This window comes from Rhinoderma darwinii, chromosome 3 (genome assembly GCF_050947455.1).
Source record: "Rhinoderma darwinii isolate aRhiDar2 chromosome 3, aRhiDar2.hap1, whole genome shotgun sequence".
Lineage (NCBI taxonomy): Eukaryota > Metazoa > Chordata > Amphibia > Anura > Rhinodermatidae > Rhinoderma > Rhinoderma darwinii.
Genome location: NC_134689.1, coordinates 430,489,957 through 430,504,388, shown reverse-complemented (window position 1 = coordinate 430,504,388; position 14,432 = coordinate 430,489,957). Strand labels below are relative to the sequence as shown.

At 36.7% G+C, this 14,432-nt stretch overlaps 1 protein-coding gene across 1 annotated transcript; it reads left to right on the top strand.

The window, feature by feature from the left end:
- The first annotated feature begins 5,862 nt into the window (after positions 1–5,862).
- Positions 5,863–6,798, top strand: LOC142750787 (olfactory receptor 11A1-like). The gene has a single exon (XM_075859764.1). It carries the CDS (start codon positions 5,863–5,865, stop codon positions 6,796–6,798), a length of 936 nt encoding a protein of 311 aa, XP_075715879.1.
- The last annotated feature ends 7,634 nt before the right edge of the window (positions 6,799–14,432 follow it).

Here is a 14,432-nt window from a genome sequence, read left to right as displayed (position 1 = left end):
TAAAGTATCCAATTAAGAGTAGTGTTCACATGTGTGTGAATCATGTGTGTAACTTAAAAACACCTCATAGGACGTGGTATCACGGCGCCGCCATAGCGGTAAGCTAAAAAAACGCTACTGCGCATGCGTAGGAATATTGCCATGTTCTAGATACTACGGATATCCGGTATGCCTTCACGCATGCGCAATGAAGCGCAGACGCGATGCGGCCATCTTTGAATAGGGAAAAGTTACACTTGTTAAGGGATATATCAAAAAGGTATGTATATATATATCTCAAATAACCGAATCATACCATAATGGGGACTGTATAGCTCCCAATCTAAGATAAAGCTTTATCCATAGAGAATGTGAATACATTCAAATGAATGTCCCAACAGGGCATCCAAAGAGGAGAGAGGCATGAACGCAGCGGTACAGCCCTGTTCACACCAGAGTTTTTTAATGCTGTTGTTAAAAAACGGAGTTCAAAGGGTGGCCGGTGGCCATTCTATAAATGCCCATCCCCACCTCAATGGTAGGTAAACAAACGCAATATAGACATATCATATGTCCCCTTGCCGTATTGTTCCCCCTAACTCCTATATATGTTTATTGAGGAATCAAAGTAAATACCGCATACATATCTAAACCTCTCGATCCTATAAAAACTATTGATCTGTATATTATACACCCTCTAGAGATATAATGACATACACCATGTACTGATATATATTTAGTATAAAATATTATAATATCATATCCGTAAAAGTAAAAAATTGCAAAAATTCCCCCCAAATTTTTATTTTATTTTTAACAATATTTATACACAGAAAAATCCGTGATATTCTTCATCTGTAGAGGTAATCTTCAAACAGGTTCAAAAGAGCGCTCTAAAGAGAGAGAAAAGTAAATATCAATATTTCAAAAAGATAATCCAACCTATGAAAAAACATGTTAATAGTTACTAATAATAACATCAAGTGTATCAACATAATGGGGCATGATGGAAAGAGGAAGGAAAATCTCTCACATTACTCCACTTAACGCATAATCGACATTGAGCCCATTCGGTTTGTGTATTGAGCCTATTGATCCATTGCAACTCCCTAGTTTTTAATAGTCTAATCCTATTGCCACCTCGTCTCAGGGGGGTATATGATCCAAGATCCAAAATTTTAATTGCTGTTCTGTATGGCCCATCTCCGAAAAATGTTTCGAAACAGGTAAGTCCAAACGCTTTTTCCTAATCGTATACCTATGTTGGTTTAATCTAATTTTTAGCTCAAGTGTGGTTTCACCCACGTATAACAAATGACAGGGACATTGTAGAACATAGACAACAAAGTCTGTGTTGCACGTTAGAAAATGTCTAATCTGAAAAATTCTTTGCGTGACGGGGTGTATAAGGGTAGGGCCTTTTAGCATAAGACTACAATTTACACAATTTAAGCAGAGGAAACAACCAACTCTGGGTTTAGCCAGATATTATCTGTCCAGTGAGTTTAAGTGGCCCAACATCAGTTTTCACCAATCTGTCCCTAAGGCTTTTGGATCTGCGATAAGAGAGCAGCGGGTATTTCGAGAATACAGGAATATGTGTCAAACAATTGCTCAACATGGGCCAGTGTCGTCTGCTAATATCCGTAATAGCCTTACTCTGGTCTGTAAATGTTGAAATGAATGGAATCCGATCCATTTTTTATTTAATTTCCTTCGGTCTAAGAAGTGTGTCCCTATCAATTTGTGCTACTTTTAACTTATGCTTATTCAATATTCTTGCTGGATAACCCCGAGTACGGAATCGATTGATCATGTTTCCGAGAGTCACGGTGGCGGTGTCTGTGTCACTGACTATCCTTTTGACCCTCATTAGTTGGCTAGTTGGTAAATTCTCTACCATACTACGCGGGTGGTTGCTGCTATATAAAAGTAGATTATTGCAATCTGTAGGTTTTGTGTAGAGCTCAGTACTAAAGGTATTGTTATTGATCTTAACCAGGACATCTAGAAACTGAATCTCAGTATCTGACTGTACCAATGTAAATTTGACCTTATCATCATGCATATTAATGCATGAGAAGAAGTCCAAGAGAGTATCACTATCCCCTGACCAAATCATGAAAATATTGTCTATGTAACGCCACCACTTAATGACATGTTTAAAGTGGTGGGATCCATAGACAAAAGCCTCCTCAAATGATCGCATAAATATATTGGCGTAAGTGGGGGCAATGTTTGACCCCATCGCCGTTCCTTGCAGCTGGAGATAAAAATTGTCACCAAATATAAAGTAATTCATACTTAGAATAATTTCCAATAATTGCAAAAGGAAGGTGCAGCAGTCAGGTGTATATTCTGATGAATTAAGGAAATTATTGACCGCCTGTATACCCCTGGTATGGTCTATCACAGTGTATAAATTAACCACATCGAACGATACCAATGTGATTTTTGTATCCAAAGGTAGAATTACTTAATTAAGTTTGTTTATGAAATCGGATGTATCCCTAATATAAGAGGCCGCCCCGATGGCATATGTTTTTAAAATCTTATCCAGAAAAATGGCAATGTGGCAGAAAACAGAATCTATCCCTGACACAATGGGTCGGCCCGGAGGGTCAACCAGGGATTTGTGTGTTTTTGGAAGTATATATAATACAGGGGTTCTAGGTTGTGTAATATATAAATATTATGCCAAATTGTCATCTATAATCCCACCCGTCCTAGCTTCATCCAATATATTTCTAATCCTCCTACCAATTTTAAATTTGGGATCATATGGGATTTGCTTATATACTGTATTGTCATTAAGCTGTCTCATGATTTCTCTGAGGTACATAGTAGTATCCATTATCACTACTGCCCCACCTTTACCAGCTGCTTTTATAGTGATATCAGTGTCATTAGCCAACTCCTCTAATGCTTTGGACTCCTCAGTGGTTAAATTTGGATGAATAAATTTAAATACATTAGTACATTGTGTCTTAAGATTTTCGATTTCACCTTTTACAGCTGCAACAAACGCATCAACAACCGGTAAATTGATTGGTGGCATAAAATTGCTCTCTTTAAAAAGACCAAATTTCTTAAGATTTAATTCAGAATCAATATCAACATTACGATCAGATATAGGTTTATCAGAGAACCAGCATTTCAATTTGATAGCTCTAAAAAATGTAAACAGATCTGCTTCAATCTGGAACCAATCTGTCAGAGATGAGGGGCAAAAAGAAAGCCCCTTATCTAAAAGCCTTTGTTGTGGTTCAGACAGTACCTTAGAAGATATGTTTACAACTAACGTTTCCGTAATGCCATCGCTCCCCTTTTCATCATCTGTCTGCTGCCTCTGTGATTTATGTCGCCAGTGTTGCCTTGTTCCCCCACGTCTGGTACGCTTCCCACTGGAGTGGAAGTCGCCGGGGTCTCCCCCAAAAAAGACGGGGAATCAGTCGTGATTAGTCCACCTTGTGCAGTAGATTTCTTCCTTCTCCTATTATCCCGATAGTTGAATCTGTCTCCATTTTCCATATTCTGCCAATTGTAAACCCGACCTTTGGAATAATCATCTGCATCTCTATTCCATTTCCTTCTTTTAACCTCTTCTTGTTCCATCCTTAATCTCTGTACTTGCATTTTAAGATTATCAGAGAATCTAGTATATTCCTGGTCATCAATCGTGGATTTCAATGTGGTATCAATTTCTTGTATATTTTTATGCACCGTCTGGATTTCTTGTTGCAGAAATTCTAGATTTAGCAAAATCACATCAAGAGCAAATTTGTTGGATATTTGTTTCAATCTATTGCAGTAAAACTCATTTTGAGAAAATAGATTTGGGCTCACATTTGAACGCATCCCTCTCGGTATCCGTTGATGTTTATAATATTCCCCCAGGGTCATCAAATGGAGCTGTAATGTAGTCGCTCTTTTTGTTTCATTTTCCAATTTTCTTTTAAGATCAGTAGAGGAAGGAGTAATAAGAAAATCCACCTCACCATTAAGGCCCATCAGGATCCGCTTGATATCCTCATCAGTATATACAAAGGTTTCAGGAGGCAAAGTACTTCTGGCTTCAGTAGTAGTCATATTGGAAGAAAACCGTGCAGGCTAGAAGGTCAACTATATGGATAAACAAATATATCTAGCAGCACCGGTGTATCGTGGGTGCAAATCCTCAGGAACAGACCACGCTCCAAACTTGATAATATTCAAAAAATAGGCAGCACTCCGCAGTAAATGTGAAAATAGGGTACTTGTATTGCCCCCTGTGCAACGTTTCAGCTCTGTCCTCTAGAGCCTTTCTCAAGCAAATAACATGTGATACATTCCAAGTATATAACATAGTGACAATCAAGTGTGTGAATCAAATATAATCAGAGAAAAAGTATATAACAGCATCACAAAAGTAGCGTAATAAATATATAGTAAAAAGTGACACATCAGAGTTAAACATATAATGTCAGAGTAAGATGGATAAGCAGCAGTTAATGTGCATATAACTCACAATACAGTGTGATAACTTGCTGCAGAGTGATATCACACAAGAAAAGCCATTGAAAAGTCATTGAAAAAGTCAAGATAAGAAATCTAGCCATTGTGTATTTATTGTGTTAAAAGTCAAGATAAAGACGGAGACGTAGATAGATAGATAGATAGATAGATAGATAGATGATAGATAGATAGATAGATAGATAGATAGATAGATATGAGATAGATAGATAGATAGATAGATAGATAGATGATAGATAGATAGATAGATAGATAGATAGATAGATAGATAGATAGATAGATAGATAGATAGATAGATAGATAGATAGATAGATAGATAGATAGATAGATAGATATGAGATAGATAGATAGATAGATAGATAGATAGATAGATAGATAGATAGATAGATAGATAGATAGATAGATAGATAGATAGATAGATAGATAGATATGAGATAGATAGATAGATAGATAGATAGATAGATAGATAGATGATAGATAGATAGATAGATAGATAGATAGATAGATAGATAGATAGATAGATAGATAGATAGATAGATAGATAGATAGATGATAGATAGATATGAGATAGATAGATAGATAGATAGATAGATAGATAGATAGATAGATAGATAGATAGATAGATAGATAAATAGATAGATAGATAGATATGAGATAGATAGATGATAGATAGATAGATAGATAGATAGATGATAGATAGATAGATAGATAGATAGATAGATAGATAGATAGATAGATAGATAGATAGATAGATAGATAGATAGATAGATAGATAGATGATAGATAGATATGAGATAGATAGATAGATAGATAGATAGATAGATAGATAGATAGATAGATAGATAGATAGATAGATAGATAGATAGATAGATAGATAGATAGATAGATAGATATGAGATAGATAGATAGATAGATAGATAGATAGATAGATAGATAGATAGATAGATAGATAGATCATAGATAGATAGATAGATAGATAGATAGATAGATAGATAGATAGATAGATAGATAGATCATAGATAGATAGATAGATAGATAGATAGATAGATAGATAGATAGATCATAGATAGATAGATAGATAGATAGATAGATAGATAGATAGATAGATAGATAGATATTAGATTAATAGATAGATAGTAGATATATATATGAGATAGATAGATATTAGATAGATAGATAGATAGATAGATAGATAGATAGATAGATAGATAGATAGATAGATAGATCATAGATAGATAGATAGATAGATAGATAGATAGATAGATAGATAGATAGATAGATATATAGATAGATAGATAGATAGATAATCTCTGTATTCTTCTTCTATGTATTGAGTGCCTTGTAATAATCACTATAATATCTATTAATAGAATGTTTCCTCCTCAGATGACCTCTGCAGTAAATGGGACGACTGTTCAGTCTTTCTTCCTCCTTGGATTTCAAGGTCTTCATGACTTGAGATTCTTGTGCTTCTTTGCTCTTGTAATGATTTATGGGTCCTCTATGGTCTGGAATCTTCTGATGGTGGCTTTGGTCTCCACCACCCGTCAGCTTCATCACCCCATGTATTACTTTCTCGGTCATTTAGCTGCTTGTGATATTGTCCTCACTTCCACCATTTCCCCGTTGGCCCTTCAGGTCGTCTTACATGACGGAGACGCCATCTCTGCTGTTGGTTGCTTTGTGCAGTTTTATGTCTTTGGTTCCTCCTCGGTCATCGAATGTCTTCTTCTCACTGTCATGTCCTACGACCGATATTTAGCCATATGTAAGCCATTACAGTATTCCACCACAATGAATTTCCACGTCTGTCATTGGCTGGTTGTATTCTGCTGGGTCTTAGGTTTCATGATCACTCTCATCGTTGTCATCCTCCTGTCAGATCTTTCCTTTTGTGGTGACCATACGATTGACCATTTCTTCTGTGATTTTGCTCCCCTTCTTCAGCTCTCATGTTCAGACACTTCGCTTCTGGAGACGGTGGTGCTTGTTATAGCCACTCCCGAAACGTTCCTAGAGATGGTGTTCATCATTTCTACGTATATCTGCATATTGGTGGCCATACTAAGGATATCCTCCCCCACCGGGAGGCAGAAAGCCTACTCCACCTGTAGCTCCCACCTCTCTGTGGTGTGTACCTATTATGGAACCCTTATTGCCACTTATGTGTCACCCTCCCAAGGACAATCATTTACCATTAAAAAAATTATATCTCTTCTATATACTGTGGTGACTCCATTATTTAACCCCTTTATTTACAGCCTGAAGAACCAGGAGATCAGGGCAGCCATAAGAAAGTGGATCTGAAGTCAGGGATGTGATCTGACCCTGGGATTGGCTCAGAGATCTGGAGATCGTGGCAATGGGACCATATGGCTCATGTGGAGTACAGTCCTATTAGATAGAATTGAAGGGCCATGAGATGTTGTCACGTACTTATCCCAATATGCTCCAGCGCTATCTCGTCCAGCCAGGTCAGGGATGTCGGACGACGCATGCGCAAAGAGCACGACCACCTGACCAATCAGAACTTAATGCGCAATATTTGAAAGGGCAATGCACTGACCTCAGGACCAGTTATAGGTCCTACAGTAATACCCTGGATAGGCTTGTTTGTTCCTGTAAATGACTACATTGACTCCTGATTGACCCAGCTTGTTTGACTCCTCTTCTTCTTTGACCCCACTGTACTGCACACTCGGCTCTGCTAGATCACAGTTATTAAACCTTGACTCGTCTTTCTCAACCTTACTCTACTGAACTAACCGCTACTCTACCACATACCTGGTTCTGCTACATCACCGCTACTGAACCTTGGCTTGTCTGATTACTCTTCTATACTACAAGTTACTATACAACATACCCGACTCTGCTATTCACTGTTGATAACCCCCGGGTTATCCTACTACTGTCTACGCTTCACCGCTGCTGTTGTTCCTGTATCTACCGGAATCCTGATGCCAACTTCAGGACTTCTAGACCACTCTCCTGTTACCCCATTTCTCCAATACCAGAGGATGTATTTTAAACTTTGAGACCGTAGTGCAAAACTGTTACAGGGACCCCCACCTACCATGTGCCATTTATAATATTGATGTCTTATTATGTGTTAGAGGGGTCTTTAAGCCCCCTGAGGACCCAGCGCCCAGGTAGAATGACTATGAACTATAGATTGTCCTATAGAATGACTATGTCTTATAGAAAGGTCTATGGTAGCAATTTGTCCTGAAGAACTTCCTATAGTGGCACTATGACCGATAAAATGTACTAAGGAGGGCTATGTCCTATATAATGTCCTATAGTAATATCATTTCCTATAGAATAACCTATAGTAAGACTATGTCCTATAGATTGTATGATAGTAAGACGGTGTCATTTATAATGTCCTATAGTAATGTCATGCCCTATAGAATGTCCTATAATATTATTATGTAATGTAGAATAACCTGTAATAAGACTATGTCCTATAGAATGTCCTATAGTAAGACTATGTCCTATAGAATGTCCTATAGTAAGACTATGTCCTATATGGTGTCTATAGAATATCCTATAATAAGATGATGTCCCATAGAATGTCGTATAGTAAGACTATGCCCCATACAATAACCTATAGTAAGACTATGTCCTATATAATGTCCTATAGTAAGACTTTGTCCTATAGAATGCCTTATAGTGATACCATGCCCTATAGAATGACATGTAGTAAGGTTATGTCCTATAGATAGTCCTATAATAATACTATGTCTTATAGAATGCCTTATAGTAAGACTATGTCCTATAGAATAACCTATAGCAAGACTATGTCCCATATGATTTCCTATAGTGAGACTTTGTCCTATATGATGTCCTATATTAAGACTATGTCCAATAGATTGTCCTATAGTAAGACTATGTCCTATAGATTGTCCTATAGTAAGACTATGTCCTATAGATTGTCCTATAGTAACAGTCCTATAGATTGTACTATAGTAAGTCTATGTCCTATATAATGTCCTATAGTAATACTATGCCCTATAGATTGCCCTATAGTAAAACTATGTCCTGTAGATTGTCCTATAGTAATACTATGTCTTATAGAATTACCTATAGTAAGATTATGTCCTATAGAATAACCTATAGTAAGACTATGTCCTATATGATTTCCTATAGTAAGACTATGACTAGAATGTCATATAGTAATACCATGTCCTATAAAATAATCTATAATAAGACTTTGTCCTATAGAATGTCCTATAGTAATATTATGTCCCATAGAATAACCTATAGTCAGACTATGTCCTTTAGATTCTCCTATAGTAAAACTTTGTCCTATAGATTGTCCTATAGTAAGACTATGTCCTATAGATTGTCCTATAGTAAGACCATGTCCTATAAATTGTCCTATAGTAATACTATGTCCTATATAATGTCCTATAGTAATACTATGTCCTATAGATTATCCTATAGTAATACCATGTCCTATAGATTATCCTATAGTAAGATTATGTCCTATGTAATGTTCTATAGTAATATTATGTCCTATATAATGACTTATAGTAAGATTATGTCCTATAGAGTGTCCTATAGTAAGACTATGTCCTATATGATGTCCTATAGAATAACCTATAGTAAGACTATGTCCTATATGATGTCCTATAGTAAGACTATGTCCTATATGATGTCCTATAGTAATACTATGTCCTATGTGATGTTCTATAGTTATACTATGTCCTATGTGATGTCCTATAGTAATAATATGTTCTTTAGATTGTCCTATAGTAAGATTATGTCCTATATAATGTCCTATAGTAATACTATGTCCTATAGTTTGTCCTATAGTAATACTATTTCCTATATCATGTCCTATAGTAATACTATGTCCTATAAATTGTCCTATAGTAATACCATGTCCTATAGATGATCCTTTAGTAAGATTATCTTCTATGTAATGTCCTATAGTAATACTATGTCCTATATAATGTCTTACAGTAAGACTCTGTCCTATTGATTGTCCTATAGTAAAACTATGTCCTATAGAATAACCTATAGTAATATTATGTCCTATATATTGTCCTATAGTAATACCATGTCCTATATAATGTCCTGTAGTAAGACTATGTCCTATATAATGTCCTATAGTAAGAGTATGTCCTATATAATGTCCTATAGTAAGATTATGTCCTATATAATGTCCTGTAGTAAGAGTATGTCCTATATAATGTCCTATAGTAAGATTATGTCCTATATATTGTCCTATAGTAAGACCATGTCCTGTAGATTGTCCTATAGTAATACTATGCCCTATAGAATAACCTATAGTAAGACTATGTCCTATATGATGTCCTATAGTAATACTATGTCCTATAGAATAACCTATAGTAAGACTATGTCCTATATGATGTCCTATAGTAAGACTATGACTAGAATGTCATATAGCAATACCATGTCCTATAAAATAATCTATAATAAGACTTTGTCCTATAGAATGTCCTATAGTAATATTATGTCCCATAGAATAACCTATAGTCAGACTATGTCCTTTATATTCTCCTATAGTAAAACTTTGTCCTGTAGATTGTCCTATAGTAAGACTATGTCCTATAGATTGTCCTATAGTAAGACTATGTCCTATATATTGTTCTATAGTAAGATTATGTTCTATAGATTTTCCTATAATAAAACAATGTCCTATAGAAAAACCTATAGTAAGACCATGTCCTATAGATTGTCCTATATTAATACTATGTCCTATATGATGTCCTATAGTAATACTATGTCCTTTAGATTGTCCTATAGTAAGATTATGTCCTATATAATGTCCTATAGTAATACTATGTCCTATAGATTGTCCTATAGTAATACTATGTCCTATATAATGTCCTATAGTAATACCATGTCCTATAGATTGTCCTAATTGTCCTATAGTAATACCATGTCCTATAGATTATCCTTTAGTAATATTATGTTCTATGTAATGTCCTATAGTAATACTATGTCCTATATAATGTCCTATAGTAATACTATGTCCTATAGATTATCCTATAGTAAGATTATGTCCTATGTAATGTCCTATAGTAATATTATGTCCTATATAATTACTTATAGTAAGACTATGTCCTATTGATTGTCCTATAGTCAAACTATGTCCTATAGAATAACCTATAGTAATGTTATGTCCTATATATTGTCCTATAGTAATACCATGTCCTATATAATGTCCTATAGTAGACTATGTCCTATATAATGTCCTATAGTAAGAGTATGTCCTATATAATGTCCTATAGTAATACCATGTCCTATATAATGTCCTATAGTAATACCATGTCCTATATAATGTCCTATAGTAAGACTATGTCCTATGGATTGTAATATGATAGAACATTCCATAGAAGGTAAGATGTAGGGGATAGGTTCCGGAGAGTGTGAACGGATGGAGGAGATAGACCTTGATAATAATATATGGATGTAGTCATCTTTATCTTGACCCTGATAACTTGCTGCAGCGTGATATCACACAACAAAAGCCATTGAAAAAGTCAAGATAAGGGATCTTACCACTGTGTATTTATTGTGTGAAACGTCAAGATAAAGACGGCTACATCTGTACTGTATGATATAAAGTATGTTATTAGTGTTCTTACATAGGACTGCCGATAATCCTGTTGATGTTCTTGAGTCTCCTGTCCGGAAGCGAATAATTAGACCCTTGACTCTCTACTACACTCTCTGCCTCTTTGTCGTAACCTTTAAGTTTTGAAATAAATGTAGTGATCTGATTGGTTGCTACCGGAAATATTGACAACTTTTGTTAACACAGTTTATATTCAAGGTGACTTGTGTGTTTAAATTATTCATTATTTTGAAGATCTCTCTTTGCTGTCAGTGAATAGATACATCCTTGTCTTGTTTCTTTTATTAATACCTTCTATTGATACTTAATAACAATGGTTTCCAAACCGTGAATCTCCAGATGTTACAAAACTACAACTCCCGGCATGCTTGCCTCCACTCACTCTTATAGTTAGGGCAAGGTTGCACTTACATTATACAGGACCACTATAATCAATAATACCGCCATACAGTGACCAAACAGTGGTCAGATACCAGATCTACACAGGCGCTCTGCAGAGTATCATCTCCCTGCAGACTATACGGGAGGATACAGTACTGATCAGTCAGAATGCACAACATTTACATCCAGTGACTCACAGGTGACATCTTAAATTGTTCTCTTTCCTTATCATCTCCATCCAGCCCAGACCACCATGACGTCTTCTCCGAACATCTGAAGAGTTTTCTGCCTGACATCTTTTGCCCCTCGCTTCTACAGCCATCCCCATCTTCTATAGCAACACAAACCGCCCATCCTGCTGCCCCCATTAATGGTGACATTCTTCTGCTACCACCAATATTGTGCCTGCTGCTGCCCCAGGTGCCCATTTCTGAGGCTTCTGTGTTGCCCAATGCTAACAAATACAGGCAAAATAATAGTGCCACAACTATAGTGCCCCTGAAAATAATAGTGCCCCTGAAAATAATAGTGCCACAACTATAGTGCCCCTGAAAATAATAGTGCCACAACTATAGTGCCCCTGAAAATAATAGTGCCACAACTATAGTGCCCCTGAAAATAATAGTGCCACACACATTGTTCCCAAAAGTTAAAGTCCCACTTGTAAAGTGCTGCCCAAAATAATAGTAATGGCACTCACTTAGTGGACGCAAAAAAATTTGTGCCACAGTGAGTACCCCCAAAAAATAGTGTTTAAAAAATAACAGTGTCCATATACTCACCTAACTCCTATGTCGAATGCACAGGTGGTCTGATGCAGGCCTCAAACCGATCTGTGTCGTGACTGTTTTGCCTGACCGCAAAAACGTGCAAAAAATGTCACAGTTTATATGCGATTATGAAAATTGCCGTAAAAAAGGCCTAAAAAACAATTTAGGCCGAGTTCACACAGTGCAGATTTGAAGCAGATTTTGCATGCGTTTTTTTTAAAGCCAAAACCAGGAACGGAACCTAAACAGAAGAAATATATATAGTAAGGATTCATAGGTCTGATATCCTGGATCCACTTCTGGTTTTGGCTAAAAAAAAAAAAAAAAAAATGCATGCAAAATCTGCAGCAAATCTGCACTGTGGGAACCCAGCCTTAGAAACTGCACTGCAAACTGCAGGTGTGATTCCAGGCTGAGGGTATGTTTACAAGCCTGGATTCACACACAGCGTTTTTCGTGTCATTTTAATGAATTTTTTGAATTTTTTGCCGTTTTTTTTTAATGCAGGACTTAAAAAATGCTTAGACCAGAATCACACACACGCAGTTTTGATGCAGTTTACATCTCAGTTTCCAAAAGGAGGGAACAGTATAAAAAAAAAAGACACATGCATCTCCTTTTATTTTGTGTCCGATTCTGTGTATGGCTCAAAAAACTGCACCAAAAACTGCATGTGTGATCAAGGCTTACATAACGGAATTGCTGCGTATTTTCCGTCCGGAATTGATGTGGAATTCCTGCTGCGGAAAGTGGACTGAATCGCTGCGTTTTTTGGAGGAGATGTCACCATCTCCCAGCATTGAAAAAAACGCAACAAAATTGCGCCGTTAAAAACGCAGGAAATAGTGCGGTTTTTCCGCAACGGATTGTCTGCTAGTTGAAGCGGAAGTGTTGCGGAAATTTTCTGCATCAATTCTGTTACGTGTGGACGAGCCCTTAGGGTCAATGCACACGATGCGTATTATATACGGGTTTTCCGCGAGGACTTGCGTGCGGCGAAACTGCACGTAATGTAGTACCAGCATAGGCAATGAGATTCCAGGGAATCTCATGTTCACGCTGCGGTATTTTCCCGCACATAAATTGACCCATGGTGCGTATTTTCGGAACCGCAGCATGTCAATGTATCTCGCGATTCCGCTTGCGAATTCTATCTGTCAAGTGCTGTGAAAAAAACTCACCAAAAAAAACAAAACGGCAGAGCATTAAAATGCCACGATTTATGCATCAAAACTTAAAAAAAACTGCACCGAAAAACGCATCAAAAAATGCGCGATCTGGTTCGTTTTTTACCTGTGAATTTATTTCGTATTGCTGCGGTTTTGGTCTGTATTTTCAGCGGCAAAATATGCAACGAGTGCATGTGGCCTTAGGGTGCATTTAGTTGAGACGTTTTTGGCCGCACGGTAAAAAGCGCATAAAAATCACAGGAAAAATGTATGCAGTTTTAGGCCTTGTTCACACACTGCAGACTTGCTGCAGATTTTGCACGCCTGTTTTAAGCCAAGACCAAAATTGTATCCAGGAGAGCAGACTGATAAGGTCGTCCTTTACATATTTCTTCAGTTTTGGTTCCGTTCCTGGTTTTGGCTTAAAAATAGATGTAAAATCTGCAGCAAATCTGCACTGTGTGAACAAGGCCTTACGACGGATTGCCGCGGTTTTCATTTGTGCGGTTTTCACAGGTGAAACACATTTATTTTCCAAGTTTGACTTGCCATAAGTGCACGAGAAAAAAAAAGCCTCGAGAACCATGGCAAATTTCGTGCTGAACCTTGGAGGTTTTGCCGCGATTTAAGATGTGTTTTTTAAAGCGCATCCAAAAACGTCTCATCTAAATGTACTCTTAGGCCCTGTTCACACACATAATTTTTCTAGCAATTTTAATGGCATCAAAACATTTTCTACGGCTCCTTCACACATATATTGGTGCAGTTTAAAAATTCTGTGTGTGAGGGCGGCCTAAAACTTCATGTGAAAACAACGCAAAAATACGATTAAAAACACCCAAAAACCGCTGCAAAATGCCAGTCCGAGGTCTTTGTCACACACAGAAGTTTTATGATGTTTTAAATTGCATCAAAAAATGCTTCATAAAATGCAGGCGTTCTCAGATGTAACGTACGGTTTTTATGGTGTTTTTAGTGGCATTTTTATATTGTTTTTAGTGGCATATTTGT

Bases quoted from the DNA above. Each gene is read 5' to 3' on its own strand.
- LOC142750787 (XM_075859764.1), top strand. From the start codon at position 5,863: ATGTTTCCTCCTCAGATGACCTCTGCAGTAAATGGGACGACTGTTCAG.